The sequence below is a fragment of the Necator americanus genome, chromosome II (genome assembly GCF_031761385.1).
Source record: "Necator americanus strain Aroian chromosome II, whole genome shotgun sequence".
NCBI classification, from domain to species: Eukaryota; Metazoa; Nematoda; class Chromadorea; order Rhabditida; family Ancylostomatidae; genus Necator; species Necator americanus.
Genome location: NC_087372.1, coordinates 1,818,560 through 1,832,265, shown reverse-complemented (window position 1 = coordinate 1,832,265; position 13,706 = coordinate 1,818,560). Strand labels below are relative to the sequence as shown.

At 38.5% G+C, this 13,706-nt stretch overlaps 2 protein-coding genes across 3 annotated transcripts in view; both read left to right on the top strand.

Moving 5' to 3' along the window:
* The window catches only part of RB195_016595 (uncharacterized protein), a gene marked incomplete at both ends in the record, with an annotated part of 48,934 nt that extends 42,374 nt beyond the window's left edge, over window positions 1-6,560 (top strand). The window contains 6 exons of one of the 2 annotated variants that reach the window (XM_064183193.1): window positions 171-357; window positions 1,425-1,531; window positions 4,549-4,635; window positions 4,712-4,816; window positions 5,974-6,047; window positions 6,461-6,560. In XM_064183193.1, coding sequence (XP_064039075.1) covers window positions 171-357; window positions 1,425-1,531; window positions 4,549-4,635; window positions 4,712-4,816; window positions 5,974-6,047; window positions 6,461-6,560 — 660 coding nt within the window. Of the gene's footprint in view, window positions 1-170; window positions 358-1,424; window positions 1,532-4,548; window positions 4,636-4,711; window positions 4,817-5,973; window positions 6,048-6,460 lie in introns of those variants that run through there. The other variant, XM_064183195.1, reaches the window with a different exon arrangement.
* Window positions 6,561-12,008: 5,448 nt separating this feature from the next.
* The window catches only part of RB195_016594 (uncharacterized protein), a gene marked incomplete at both ends in the record, with an annotated part of 40,986 nt that continues 39,288 nt past the window's right edge, over window positions 12,009-13,706 (top strand). Inside the window, 2 exons of the mRNA XM_064183192.1 lie at window positions 12,009-12,025; window positions 12,991-13,132. Of these exons, the coding sequence (XP_064039072.1) occupies window positions 12,009-12,025; window positions 12,991-13,132 (159 nt within the window). The remainder of the gene's footprint in view (window positions 12,026-12,990; window positions 13,133-13,706) is intronic.

Genomic DNA, 13,706 nt, shown 5'->3' with positions numbered 1-13,706 from the left:
AAACGAGTGAGATTTTATAAATGCGGGCTGAGGTCTCTTCCACATTCAACTTCTTGACTAAGTGTTTCTGAGTGACTCCAACTGCGCACACACAGCAAAGGGTCTAATTATTTACCCTTTTCCTTATCATGATGTGATTTTTAAAGATTTTTTTTTGCTGAATTATGTGAATGAATGCGGATGAATACGACAGACTACATTTTGTACTGGCATCACAAGCGTCCACGAAAAGTCATCTTAGTTGCTCCGGTCGTGTCATGACAGGATCAGCAGACGTCCTTCTTCAACGTGTTTCGAGGAGTCTTTCGGGTTCAGCTGAGAAACCTCACATGGCGAAAGCGGATGTTAAGGGCAAAGGTAGTAAAAGAAGACCACAGGGCAGTTAGCGTCGCAAAAAATTTGAGGATAAATGTAATATTTTGCATGTTATGAAGTGGATTGAGGGATGGATCATCTCCGCGCATCCTCTTGCAGGACCCTAAAGTTTTGGATATAGCGGATATCGACAAAGATACAGCTTGGCAAAAGCAATAGCGTCGGACGAAGATGATTGCCGATTCATTGAGTCAAATAAGTTAATGCCTACTGTGAATACTGAGAAAGCGAATAAGGTTAATAAGACATCAATAACTACTAATTTACGGTCACCTTGATCATCTTGACTCCCGTTGATCTTCGAAATGGTCGAGGGGGCGCCAGTAATTCTTCTTTTTTCCCGATCGCGTGCCAGAGTCGCCCAGTGGTTCCTCCTTTCGCGTGGGACATGAAGAGAGTTATAATTTCTTTGAAGGACTTCGTGAAGAAATCTGACCATCGAGTCGGCGGTCTTCCTGTAGTGCGCTTAATATCGCGGGAACCCAGTCGCTCACGGCTCTGTTCCAGAGTAACATATGCGATGAGAAAAGTGAAGAATAAAATCAAGAATACTGGTATACTGGTGCCGAAGAAAGTAAAGAATATAAGGAGGCATTCTGGGATAACAATAACTACTAATTATATCAAGGATAAAAATGGTGTATCAAAGATAAAAGGTCAAGGATGAATTGTCTGGCGTTAAGCAATCCGCTTGGGATGCGCCACCACGTCCACATCATTTCAGAATTGTTTTAGGTTCACGAACGTGTAACTGACCTACACAATGACTTGCAGGGACTAGCCAATGTGTCAAGTCAGTGTTTTTATCCTCTCAGACAAGTCTGGTACCAATTTATCGATCCCGGAGTGATGAAAGGTTTGGTGGGCACTAAGGAGGATTCGAACCCCACATCGATCGTGCAGGCAGCGGAACCTCTAACTGCTACACTACTCCCGCCCAAATTTACAGATTAGTTCTGCAAATATGATAATTTCACAACAAACTCAGTATGCTCGATTATCTGAATTTTTTAAACGGAGTCATATAATTCAAATCCACAAAAATTCAGGAATAAAGCATGATGAAAATGGAAATCCAAGAACTTTTAACAAGAACGATTGGCTGGAATTTACTAAGGGAGCAACATGTTTGGAAGAACTGTACAGCAACTCTTCGGTTAGTGAGCATATTGATATTTCGCTTCTAAACTTCTTCTTTTCACGCAAAATTCTTTTGAAAAAAAAAACAGTTTTTGCAACGTACTTCTTCCTTAATTTGAAAACACCTCAAGCGACTTTTTTTAATTATCAAAGTAACGTTGGAACTCTTTCTCTGACAGCTCCGTTACTTTGCCGTCAGTGCTGCTAGTGTTTCAAATCTAGTCCTTTCAGCGCTGTTTTGATTTTTGCGAAAGAAAAGTTGTCTGGTCTGTAAAGAATAAGTGCTTTAGCATAGCAGATCGCTATGGTCGACTTGTTGCTTCACAGAACTGGTTTTGTTTCTTGCTCACTTTGAGCATCTTTGTGAAGGCTTGTAATTCTTTAGTTTCTTCGGATTTTCTACCTCATTCAAATACTCGCTGTTTCAAATGTGTTGCGAATAGTTACTACATACTTTAACAACTATTCACTTCCAATACTCATGTTTTTATTTTTGTTATTAATTTTGTGTTGTTATTCTACATTCACACATGACGTTTTGTCAATAATACCGCATTTCAAGAAATGACTTGGAAATTGTCTTAACTAGGTCACCTCTTCTTAGTTCCTGCAGCATATTCGGGACGTAATAACATAATGCTCACAGCCTAACGCTTGAGTCACCTCTTATCATCTCTCAAGTAAAAATGTTTTCTCTTGTTCTTTTTCCGCGTATTTGACACGAGCACAACTTCATCTTCAGTTTCCTTTATTTCGTCAGCAAATTGCAGTGAACAACATCAGCGATGAAGGTTGTTGGCTTGCAAAAATTTTGTCGACTGAACAGGAAAACTTCTAGAAGTTTTTAGAAGACGTCCGTCCAACAGAAGGCGTTTTTTTGAAATGCATGAAATAATACGTCAGAAAAAAGCTGCATAAAGTCGCATCGTCATAACCAAGAATAAAAAACCGTTGCAGAAAGTTAATATACGCAGACTTTAAAAGGAGAGTTGCACCAGTGTTGGTTAAAGTTGAAGGGGGAGAAGGAGAAAGGAAAAATTGCTGATCGCTTCGAAAATTCGCCAATTGCGAGTCAAAAACGCTCGCCCTTTTTAACATGGGTAGAACCACTGCAGCATTGGTAGAGAGGATGTAAAATTTTATTCACGACTTCCGATCTCTTTGACCGTCACGTCTAGTTGCCTCCCCACTATCTAGCGGAAAATAGACGTATCATCTCAGAGGTTCTCTCGTCCAAGTTTCGACTTGCTATTGTATCGGAAGGGATCGTTATTCCTGTTTCGCTTCATTGTCGACACTGCTCTGATGACCAGACGTTAGTCAAGCGCAGGGTGAATGATGACAGAATTCAATTAAACGCTCAGAAGGACAGTTCTCGAGCTGAAAGTAGGCAAGACGGTGATGAAGAAAGATAGCATATTCATACGCAGAAAGACTCGCCCATTGCAGTTTTTTTGTTACTTATGATGGAATGGTGTTGATTGGCTACTTCTCGAAACCTCGACAAAAGCTAGTAACACTACTTTGGTCTTTATTGTAGCGGACAACAACTTTTTTTCATCCGAGGAGACGACTTTGGTAACTAGCTCTTAAAAATTCGAATCAACTTTTTGCTATTAACCTATGTGTGAAATGGAGAGGTAATAAGTAATAATCATATTAAAGAAATTTGTTAAGAAAGTGAAGAACATGGTAAAAGAACAACCAGATAAGGTAAAAGGAATGCAAATAATTCTAAATCAGAGCAAATGTCTGAATCGCTATACTTTTGTTTGCGCTACATTAATCAAATCCAGTATTATCAAATTTTCTTTCTGCAACTTTCGTCATTCTGAGCAGAATCCCAACTAAACTAAACTAAAAGGTACGTAAAAGAAAACTAAGATAACCAAAAGAAAGCGAGAAATCGGAGCAAAACCTCAAAATAGAAAAGATTGCAAATCTTCTGTGAGAAGCCACTTTATGTGTCATCATTCAATTATATATAATACTTATTGGGCTTATTCCATCACTTGTGCGTGTGAGTGTGTGCTTCACGAAATTCTGAAAGGGGAGGGAGACGGATCCTACGGCGTCAAATTGGTGCACAATAACTTTGTATGCCTGTCGCAAAAGGTGAATGAGGCGCTCCAACCGTCTTATAGCCGTAACTATCTCCCTGTGACTTCTTCTCGTGTCTATTTCGTAGCATCTTTCCTTTAGGTTGGGAACATGTGTTCTTCCGAAACTGGAAAGCGCTTGCAAATGACTGCTTAAAGAGTAACCAGCAGTTTATATGAGCTGGGTTGTTTACGTCATTATCCGTTAGAACATCTCTGTGTGATAACTGTTAGGAGAAGCTAGGAGGAAAACCCATACTTCGTGTAATGCTTTCAAATTGCGTCTATATTATATTTGTGTGGAAGGAGCGTTTGAAGCTAAATTTTAAATATTCTACAGATCTACAGCTGAGGCGTTTAGAAGAAAAAACTATGATGTACTTCGCCTTTGCCCATAATAAAAAAGAGGAAGAAAGCGAAAACAGAAAAACACAATTCTCAGATTAAAAAAGAGCCCACTAGTGTTAATTCTCATTGATCAGTGAAGGCGAGCAAAACGAACACCACAAAAAGTCGGAAGTCCGGATATATATATATATATATATATATATATTGTCGAGATCCAATATATATATATATATATATATATATTGGATCTTGACTGTGCATCAAAGTTGGAATGTCAAACAATGGCGGTCTCACATTTGTAAATGTGCTCTGGGCAGAATGACTCAATACATTGCTGAAAGTAACGAAGTAATGATGACCTTAGGTGCATTTATGTTTTATTGTTGTGCCAACGAAGTTTTGGTGAAACTCTATTATTGGCCTGACGTTTCGACAACTTATTCTTTATCAAAGGTCTGTCTCACCGACGGGTTGGTTCGATGAAGATGTTGTTATAATCTTCCTTGGAGAAAATCCTTGCTTCAAACTGGATTTAACTGGTCTGGACTGACGTTTCGAAAGATTTCTATGCATTAAGTATTTGTAGATCCCTGGTACCGATTTCAAAGTAAACGGCTTCCGCACACTTAGTGAAAACATTGCCGATGTAGAAGGACTTAAGCAATCATTTATGGTACGTTTACATACGTTAACAAGCTTTTTATAATAATTACTATAATACTCTGCACTCATAAACATTTCTGTTGAAGGCGTATAAAAACTATCAGAAAGAAAAGGGATATAGAAAGGAAGGTCGGCTATACAGAATGGAAGATATAGCTGCAGACCAGCTGTTCTTTCTGGGACACGCCTTTGTAAGTTTTGCTCCCAGATTCCAGACATTGTGTTGCCAAAAAATTTTGTTCTTAATGGAATTAAAAGTTCTTTTCATAACCAACTCTGAAAGAAAATGTGCATTCCTCTACTTTTTGTTGTTACGAGTACGTAGTAGAAGAGAAGAAGTGATGGGTTTCGCAGCATAATGAAATAAAAAGAGTCAATCCTACAAAACTTGTTGTCTCATTGGGGTATGTTAATTGCACAAGATTTACCGTTCTCATATTACCCAAAGCAAAATGGATTAGCGAAGGTTTGTAAAAGAACAAGTTTTTGACTCTTAGTGAAGCAGGGTAGCTGAGAAATCGCATCAAAGTTTAGACATCACTGCTCCTGTATAGTATCCCAAAAAATAAATCCGTTGGAAACTTTTCTGCTTCCTAAAGCTCCTAAAGTGGTAAGAATTTTGTGAGAAGTTGGCTATTCATTTGTAAACTTTTTCATCACCTCAAATGGAAGCTCTTTCACGAACGGAGGATGCCGTGGAAATCGAAAATAAATTCTTTAGCGACGCGAACATATTTTGAAACTGTAGGCGCACATATAATTAACAGTAGGACGGCAGCTATTTAAACATTTTTACAATTTGTCTAATAGAATACAAATGGATTACGTAAAGGAGACCTATTTGTTCCGGTCCTACCGGACTGTTTTTTTAAATTCAAGTTGAAGCAAGAGAGACCACCTACGGTAGAAGAACATAGTTCTGTGTCTTTAAGAATTTATTGTAATTATAAGATTCCGTGCAAATTGAAAAAGTGTTCTTAAAGTGTCCTAGCGACGCGTTCATTTTTTCAAACTGCAGGCGCACCTATAATCAACAGTAGGACAACAAGTATTTAAAAAGAATTCAAAAGTTTTTATATGAAAAAAATAGATTTCAGATAGATAAACAGCTATTTAAATAGTAAATATAATATAAATGATAAATAGAGAGCTATTTGCTCCGGTTGTTCCAAATTGTTTAGCCCCTTCAAGTTAAAGAAATTGTAGACCACCTACGATAGGGGCACGTAGTTCTGTGTCTTTAAGCATTTATTGTTGTTGTGAGATTAGTAGACTCTTGAAATATGTCTGTGACCTCCTTTCGCACACAGTTTCAAACAAACTGTGCACACTGATTGTTGCTTTACAGACATTCTGCGAGAAATTCAAAAAGAACATGGGAGTCTCTATCCTTATGGATATCCACGCACCATCAGTTCTAAGGTACTATAATGTGCTTGTAAAGTATTGTTGTCTCGAAGTCTTATCGACATAACGAATTCAGATACCAAAGATTTCAGATTCAGACGAATTCAGATTCAGATATAATTCAGATAAAAACCGGATCTCAAGCTTAGTTGTAAAATAAATGCATCATTCAAGAGTGTCCAAAACTAGTTTTCCATCAAACACATAGGCAGTAGTAATCTGTATTTGTAGTGTAGATTAGAAACAGCTGAAGCAGCCCTTCCTGAATTTCAAACCCATCAACAACGCTGAACTTTCTGTTGCACCTTTGTAGCATCTGAGACATGATAGTTTTCACTCAACTTTTTGCCGAATATGTGTGGTTTGATCTTAAATAGGGAGCGAAATCCTAGCTGATTCCACTTACTGAGATTTGATGAAGTTTGCAGAGTCAACAATGTTGTGTCCAATATAGAGGAATTTGCTGACACCTTCCGTTGTTCACCGGGTTCACCAATGAATCCTGAGAATCGTTGTTCGATCTACTGAATCAAGTAAATGAAGATTTCTCACATAGCGTGTTTCTTTGCAGACAAGTGATTTTAATAAAGTTAAAATCAAAGTGTTATTGGCTGCAAAATTGAAGTCTACTCGAATAAGTAATTTTTTATTTCTCATTCAATTATCAGTATACATTCATAACTGTTGGAGTTGTACTGTTGTTTATTTGCTGCCTTGCAACTCCAGAAGATGAATTCTTCGGCAAATCTGCACAGCTTCCATTCTTGCAAGCACATATCATTTTTCAGAACATTACCTTTCCGGGTACTGTTGTTTGAGGGATTTCAGTAAAGGGATTACTAACGCTGCGTACACTTCTGAAGAGATCACGCTCCGGAGCATTGCATTCTGAGTGGTTACGCATTTTTTCCGAAGGTAGAAAGATGAAGAAAACAAATAAGAAAATAATCAGCCAAGTTGCTTATGTTTTTTTCACCGATAAGTTGATAATGAATAGGTTCACTTTGTGAAGAGACCGTGAGAAAGTTTGAAAAGCAGTGAGAAGCGAAATCCATCAAATTGCCGAAACATGAAGTGCCGAAAAGTTTGTTTGTGCTTATCAATGAATTTCTCAACTTAGAATAGGATTTGTGAACATAAGTGGGGATGCCACTCGCTGGAACAAAATCAGTGTTCCAATCCTCCCGGATAATTATGGCAATCATTATCATATGCCATGGTTTAGAAGTCACCATGTAATGCGGCTTTTGGCTTTGCAACGAATCTGTCTGAACAACTGTGTACTCGCGGAGAATTTGCCAGTAGCAATCAGGATCGGAAGCGCTCAATATATGCAATTGGTTAACACTTTAAACCTTTGATAGGATCCTCGACATTGACAAGCATTAACGGGAAGCCTGGCAACCCTTATCGGGCAGACAGGGCGTCCATTCCGCAATCGTGCTAAGGATCACCCACTCATTTTGCAAGAATGATAAATCATGTGACTTTCTTGAAATTGATTGCCGACAAGTACTACCTGGTTCATGTGAACCCGAAATTGTAGCTGGTAAAAAGTTTAAAATGTTTTATATAAACAAAACCCTCAAAAATGACTAACAAAGCAGGAATTCATTTCGGTGACCAACGGGCATGTTAAGAGTAAGGTGGCCTTTGATCTCCGAGATCTGATCCGATGCCGCCTTATTTGTTGTTCGAGGTGATCGACCCAATACAATGTTACAAAGGCTACCTAGCATCTCCACCATTTTTATCGAGGTAAATATAAGCGTGCTTGAACTTACTGCCCTCCTTTCACTGAATTTTGCTGTTTGCTAAGTAGCAACTTGTCTTCTTTTCTTCTTTTCTTTTTTTCCTTTTTTTCTCCACAGTGAGGACAATATGTCAGAATTTTTTGGAGCTTATCCCATTTCCTACATCCCTCCAAAATTTTTTCTTACGGAGTTTCTTTCTACGGGTTCACCGTTATAGGGTTTTAAAAATCATTGTCAGTTGCTCCGTGGGAAGCCAGGTCAATTCACTGTCAGAAATGCGCAAATTCAGGATCTATGCCATGTGTCCTATGAATTCATGCACCGCGTCTCCGTAGTTTTTGCGCTAATATAATAATCAGAATTGCTCTGAAGGTTGTTATAAGGTAAACATTGAAAAAATAAAGCGTTACGAAAAATAAGCTTTTCATCGCATCAACTTATTCAAAGAACTGAGAAATGTGTAGAGGAGGTTTGCCTCGTTAACTATTCTGGAGTAAAATGAAATTGACATTTCTTTCCACTTTTTTTAAACGACCGGCTGGAGCAAGCGTCGCCAATCTTTCAAAAAATTCCTGGGTCGACTTAAAGATAGGATCCAATAAATGAAGAGGTTCAAGCGATGTTTGACTAAGTCCTGTCAAAGCCAGTAAGTCTGAAGCGCACTTCGTAGGGTGATGCCTTTAAGTAGAATAATAATTAAATTTCACGCATCACGTAATCATAATAATCGACTTCGTTGAGATTTCTGGATTGCTCTTGACATTATTATGAAGATTAAAATTAAGGAATGGTGTACTGTATATATATATATATATATATATATATTGATCGTGAAAAAGTGGAATTGTCGGCCAAACTGGTGTCTTTGGTCAACCGATCCACTGAACTTGAAACATGAGCTGAACTGAATTAAATTTATTTTGGATGCTCTACGTTTCTCCATTGACATCTGCAAACCAGGTTCCAAACTTCGTATTTCTGTTCGCAGCTATCACTGGAGAAACCAATTCAGAAATCTACAACAGGAAGAAAACCAACATCGAAAATATCCTCAAAGTCGCGTTCTCACTACTACACAAGCATTCCGGCTCTTTCCGGCAGCAACTAACGCCGTCAGCATCTTAAGGTGAATGATACTAGTGCAGTCAATTCTTTTCAGTGAGTAAGGCTTGAAAAGATCGGTGGAAGTGGATCAGTGTGTTTAAAGGTAGCCTATCACGAAAATGATATAGTATTCGCGTATGGATTACCATTCAATCATGGTTCAATATATTTCTCTGGAACAGGAGGTTTCGTAGTGAATGAAACTTTATGAAACTTAGAAAAGAACTATCAAATGCACCCAAACGATCACGGGCGAAATCGATTGAACCTTCAATCCTTTCTCCCTCATGTTCGCACTTTTGCCAGTCTTGAGATCTAATTCGACAAGAACATCCATGTCTCCACTGGACCCATCCTGACAGTTCCTAATCTCCATGTGTTTGATTCGTGTGTTGGCCTGCAGAAAGTAATGGCTGGAATCATATTTTGAAATCGTTTCTTAAAGTTCAAAAGTACTACAGACAATTCTATTTAAAAAAAGGAGTAAAACATACAAGATACCGAGTTTATAAAATATTTCAATTTCTTAAGTCGAAGAATCAATGTAGCAGTTCATATTCGTCTTCAATGATTGTTTCACCAAAGTAAAAGTGAGAAATGCATTGCTAGTCAGGAACTCTCAGCAAGAAAGTGCAACTTTTTTAAAGGCAGGGGATGGAATGTCTCAGATTCGACTTAAGAGTGATGTTTGTGTAGGATTAGAAAATTCAGAGATAGAACTATGTAAAGTAAGAACTTAAAAACTCATAGCTGGAATTTATAAGAATGGAATCACTCCATTGAGCTCATTAAGTCAATATTACCAACAATTTCTCTTTTCCTTTAGTTAACTGGTGGTTTTTTTTGAAATGATTATTAAGTGGAGGTTCCGGAAAATAAACCGAAGCAAAATAAGCTGGCAGAGTTCAGAGGTCGTTTGTGCTTATTTGCGATGCAATTTTTTTTTGAAGTATCCTATATTTTTAGCTTAGAATATTGTATTCTTGAGATATGAAGCTGTGTATGATGCCAAAGCATAAAATCTAATTATTCAGATCGTTTACTACTTTATTTCTTCTATATCGAGCTTGATCTTTGCCTTGCCTGATCAGGATCCGACAAAGAGTCTAATTCGGTTCCCGCAATGAAATACAAGTTTTTCTGTAGAGGTCTTCCGAGCAGTGCTGGTGAGTTTCAGGAGGTTTTATTCTTTAAAGTGATGAATTACTGTATCCTCCTTAAAACAGGTAGCTGCATGCATTTAGTTAGTATACTGCGCTATTCGTGGAGATTCTGAAGTTGAGGCAAAGAAGTAGTTCGGAAGTATCGAGGCAGAAAATGCGAACTCGTCCAAAAATCTTAGAATTTTAGAGGTTTGAGACTTAAGAGTGGTCGTTGGGTTTTGAATAAAAACCGTAACTGCAGGAATCAGGATGAAGTGCTTAGGGTTAATAAGTTTACTTTGGGGTTCGCTAAAATGTTGGCTTGGAGTGCAGAATAATTTCAGTTTCGGGAACTGCATTCACTATGTTGATACCCTGCGGGGACCAACCGATGTAAGCAGTCAGTGTTCCAATACTTACAAACAAATCTAGTGGCGGTGTATGAATTGCAAGGGATAAAAGACAACGGGCTTTCATGTAGAACAGTATATGTCGTTGTCCAAAGAAATATTTGTCGTGTGTCTTGAATGATTCTGCATACGTTATCTTCCTCTGTCATGTTGTTTAACAAAAACATGGAGTAACTTTGTTCAGAAATTCCATACTCTAGCTTTTTAAGACCACTTAATTTCGCATTCTCTCTTCCAGTGAGCTTTAGAGATATATTGCCTTCTACAATTCTTTTGTATGACATCAACAATGGAAAATCCTTTGAATGAATTGTTTTAGTCAGTCACTGGAGAATAAGCATACAGAAGACCGGGAGCCCACATAGTTATAGTACAGTATATAAGTAGTTTTTCTGAAAGGGAAAACGAACTGCAGATGCTTTACAAAGGCCGAATAGCGTTGCAAATGTAACGTAGTCGGTAAGAGGTAAGGCAAACAAGCACCTCGTCTAGCTGAGGTCGTTAAATTAGTTCCACTCTTCTCTGAGAGAGTGGAAAACTTTACATGGCACACAGACGTGCTCCTGGATATCATTGTAGAAGCTGCATGCGCATGAAAAGGCCTCAAATTATTCTAAACTGAAGTCGAACGGCGTTAATAAAGGCATCGGAGTCGCAGGCGCATCTCCATAGGATGTATCTTTTACTTCATCTTTTATTGGAAGAGGAACTTGCAGCTAATTTTTCAAAGTGATTTTTGTCATTCTAATTCTGATCTTTCGCATTCCGTTGTCCTTTTCGCTGTCCCTTTCTTCCTCCTTAACACAGAGAGTGATGTCTGCATGATGCTGTCCGCATTGTTGGTGCTTGGACTGTTTTGTGTGCTCACATTTTCGAAATCTTACCGTCCCTAGAAGTTCGTACCACAAGTTTCAAGGGTGACATATTTGCATACCTTCCAGAAGATCGCTCTTAAATGTCATTGAATTTTGCACATTGCGCTAAAAATTTTATAATTAAGCGTTCTTTCATGTATCCCCTGACCCGCCGCTGACCTCAAAAACGTAGCTGTGTTGTGTTTCTCTAGCTTACCACGAATGCATAGTGCGCATAGAAAGTACAAGTTTTAGGCAGTTTTTGAACAGATCCATGTTTTTGAACTTAACACTAAAAAGCGCATGTAAATTTCCCCTTTCAATTGTCAGTTACAAATGCGCTCACACAGTCAGTAGCTCCTAAATTGAGGTTTCCATCTCCAATCTCCTTGATCACCACGAAAATGAGCGGAATACAATTGAAGGTCGGAATTCTTAATAGAAAGGAAGAGTGCTTAGCCGTGACCAACGAGGTGGCTCTGTATCAAGATTTTTGCAAAACAACATAAAATATTAGCACGTTCATTGAGTCGCCGTTCATAAATGGCTAAGAATCGCTTCAGAAATTTCGAACCCACCGAAACATTCTGTTTCACAAACATTCTGTTTTTTTAATCACTTTTCATTCATGCGATTCCATGAAATCTTGATAGTCGCAATCATTTGCACAGGTTTAAGGATAGTTCGCGTTGTACGGTTCATTCATCCACGCATGGGCTATTCCGAAAGGTGAGATATGCTATGAATTTCATATCTCACTTTTCATTATTATTTCCTATCATATATTTCAGCGAGCGAACACCATTCTGGTAGCTTCAAACATTGCTCCCAAATGACCTTCTCAGTAGATCTTGACATTTTCCATGTGACGATCTGTCTTGGATCGTATTCTTCTTTGAGGGATGACCGATGTTTGTTTTTATAACAGTAACAGCCTCTTTTATGAGTTAAATTCGGAAGCATCCTTCGCTTTTTCATGGACTCCATTAAGTGGACTTTCAGTACAGATACTCCTACTTTGGTGATCATGGCGCACATTCAAAGATGAGCTACTTTCTAAATTTCATCTTCATAAAAAGGAAAATCGGAGAATTTCAGTAGCCCTTTGCTCAGCCATAAATTTGCCATATAATTCCACAGCAGCCGGTAGTGACAAAAATCCCCTCAAAGATAGTAGCAGTTCTTGCCTTCTTAAGCTTATCAGTCATCTTACTCATCCAACTGCATAACTCGATAAAATCAGTGTTTCTTAGCCCTAATCGTTCGCAGCGTTTCTGAAAAGATTCTATGTAACTGGAGAAAAGTACTCGATTGGTCGTAGACTGTGACGCTTTTGCAAGCATTGTATCTAGACTTCCAATTTCGCTTAAATTAGTTTTGGAACCTGCACAACCCCAAACCTATTGCTCAAAAGCTCTGGAAGAGGTTGTGTTCTAAAATAGAAGGGAATTACATGTACAATTACATCGGTAAAAGAGATGTCCTAAGGATTTTAGAGATAAATGGGTTTTGCAGGAAATAAAGCTCAATTTGCTACTGGATTTACTGTTTTTAGCGCTTGAAAAACCTCATGTAAGTATTGTGAAAGTTCTTGAGAAGATGTTCGCCTGTCGAGATTTGAAAACCTAATGAAATGTAGCTGAAGTGTTATTTTAGCCTAAGAAGAAACAGGAAAGAAAATACATCTTTTTCAGGTATCTACCATGGTTCACTTTCTTCGTTCTTGTCTGTCAAGGGATCAGCAACGATCTTTGCCAAAACAGTACTGCTAAAATTCAAAGATCCTTCGGATTTGATTCACTTGCTGATTTCCTAAATGCTGCAGTCGACTACAGTGTTAGTTTTTGTAATATGAATATGAATATAGATGAAGCTGGAACTTTGACAAATCTTCTTTCATCAGTGTAGACGAGAAGGCTGACTTCCAGCGTGAGGCCATTTTCGGCTTCCGTGCAAGTAATAAGGAAATAGGTTAAGTTGAACAAAACAACCTAATGGTGTGTTCTTAAAGGCATCACCCCACGAATCTGGGGTGGTGCGGTTTTCAGCTGGGTTATGTCTACATTTGCTCGTAGATTATGGAGAATAGGGTGATTCCGTCTATTTCTTCCTTATTGCCGTAAAAAAAGGCCCGGAAGATGCGGCGGGTGCGTAAGACAGGCGCGCTCCAGTCGAACTCGTTGTAGAAAACAGCGCGCCGGAACGCTCGAAGCCTGGCCGTTTTTTTGCGGTAATTAGGAAGAAATAGACGGGATCACCCTTCTCTCCATAATCTACAACCCAGTTTATGCACAACCCACCTGAATCTCGCACAATCACAGATTAGGTGAATCACAGCCGATTAACCGCGAGTCTATGTGAGCTTCTGAAGATGGCGAATAAAGACTAACCAGAGCAGAACATAGTCTTT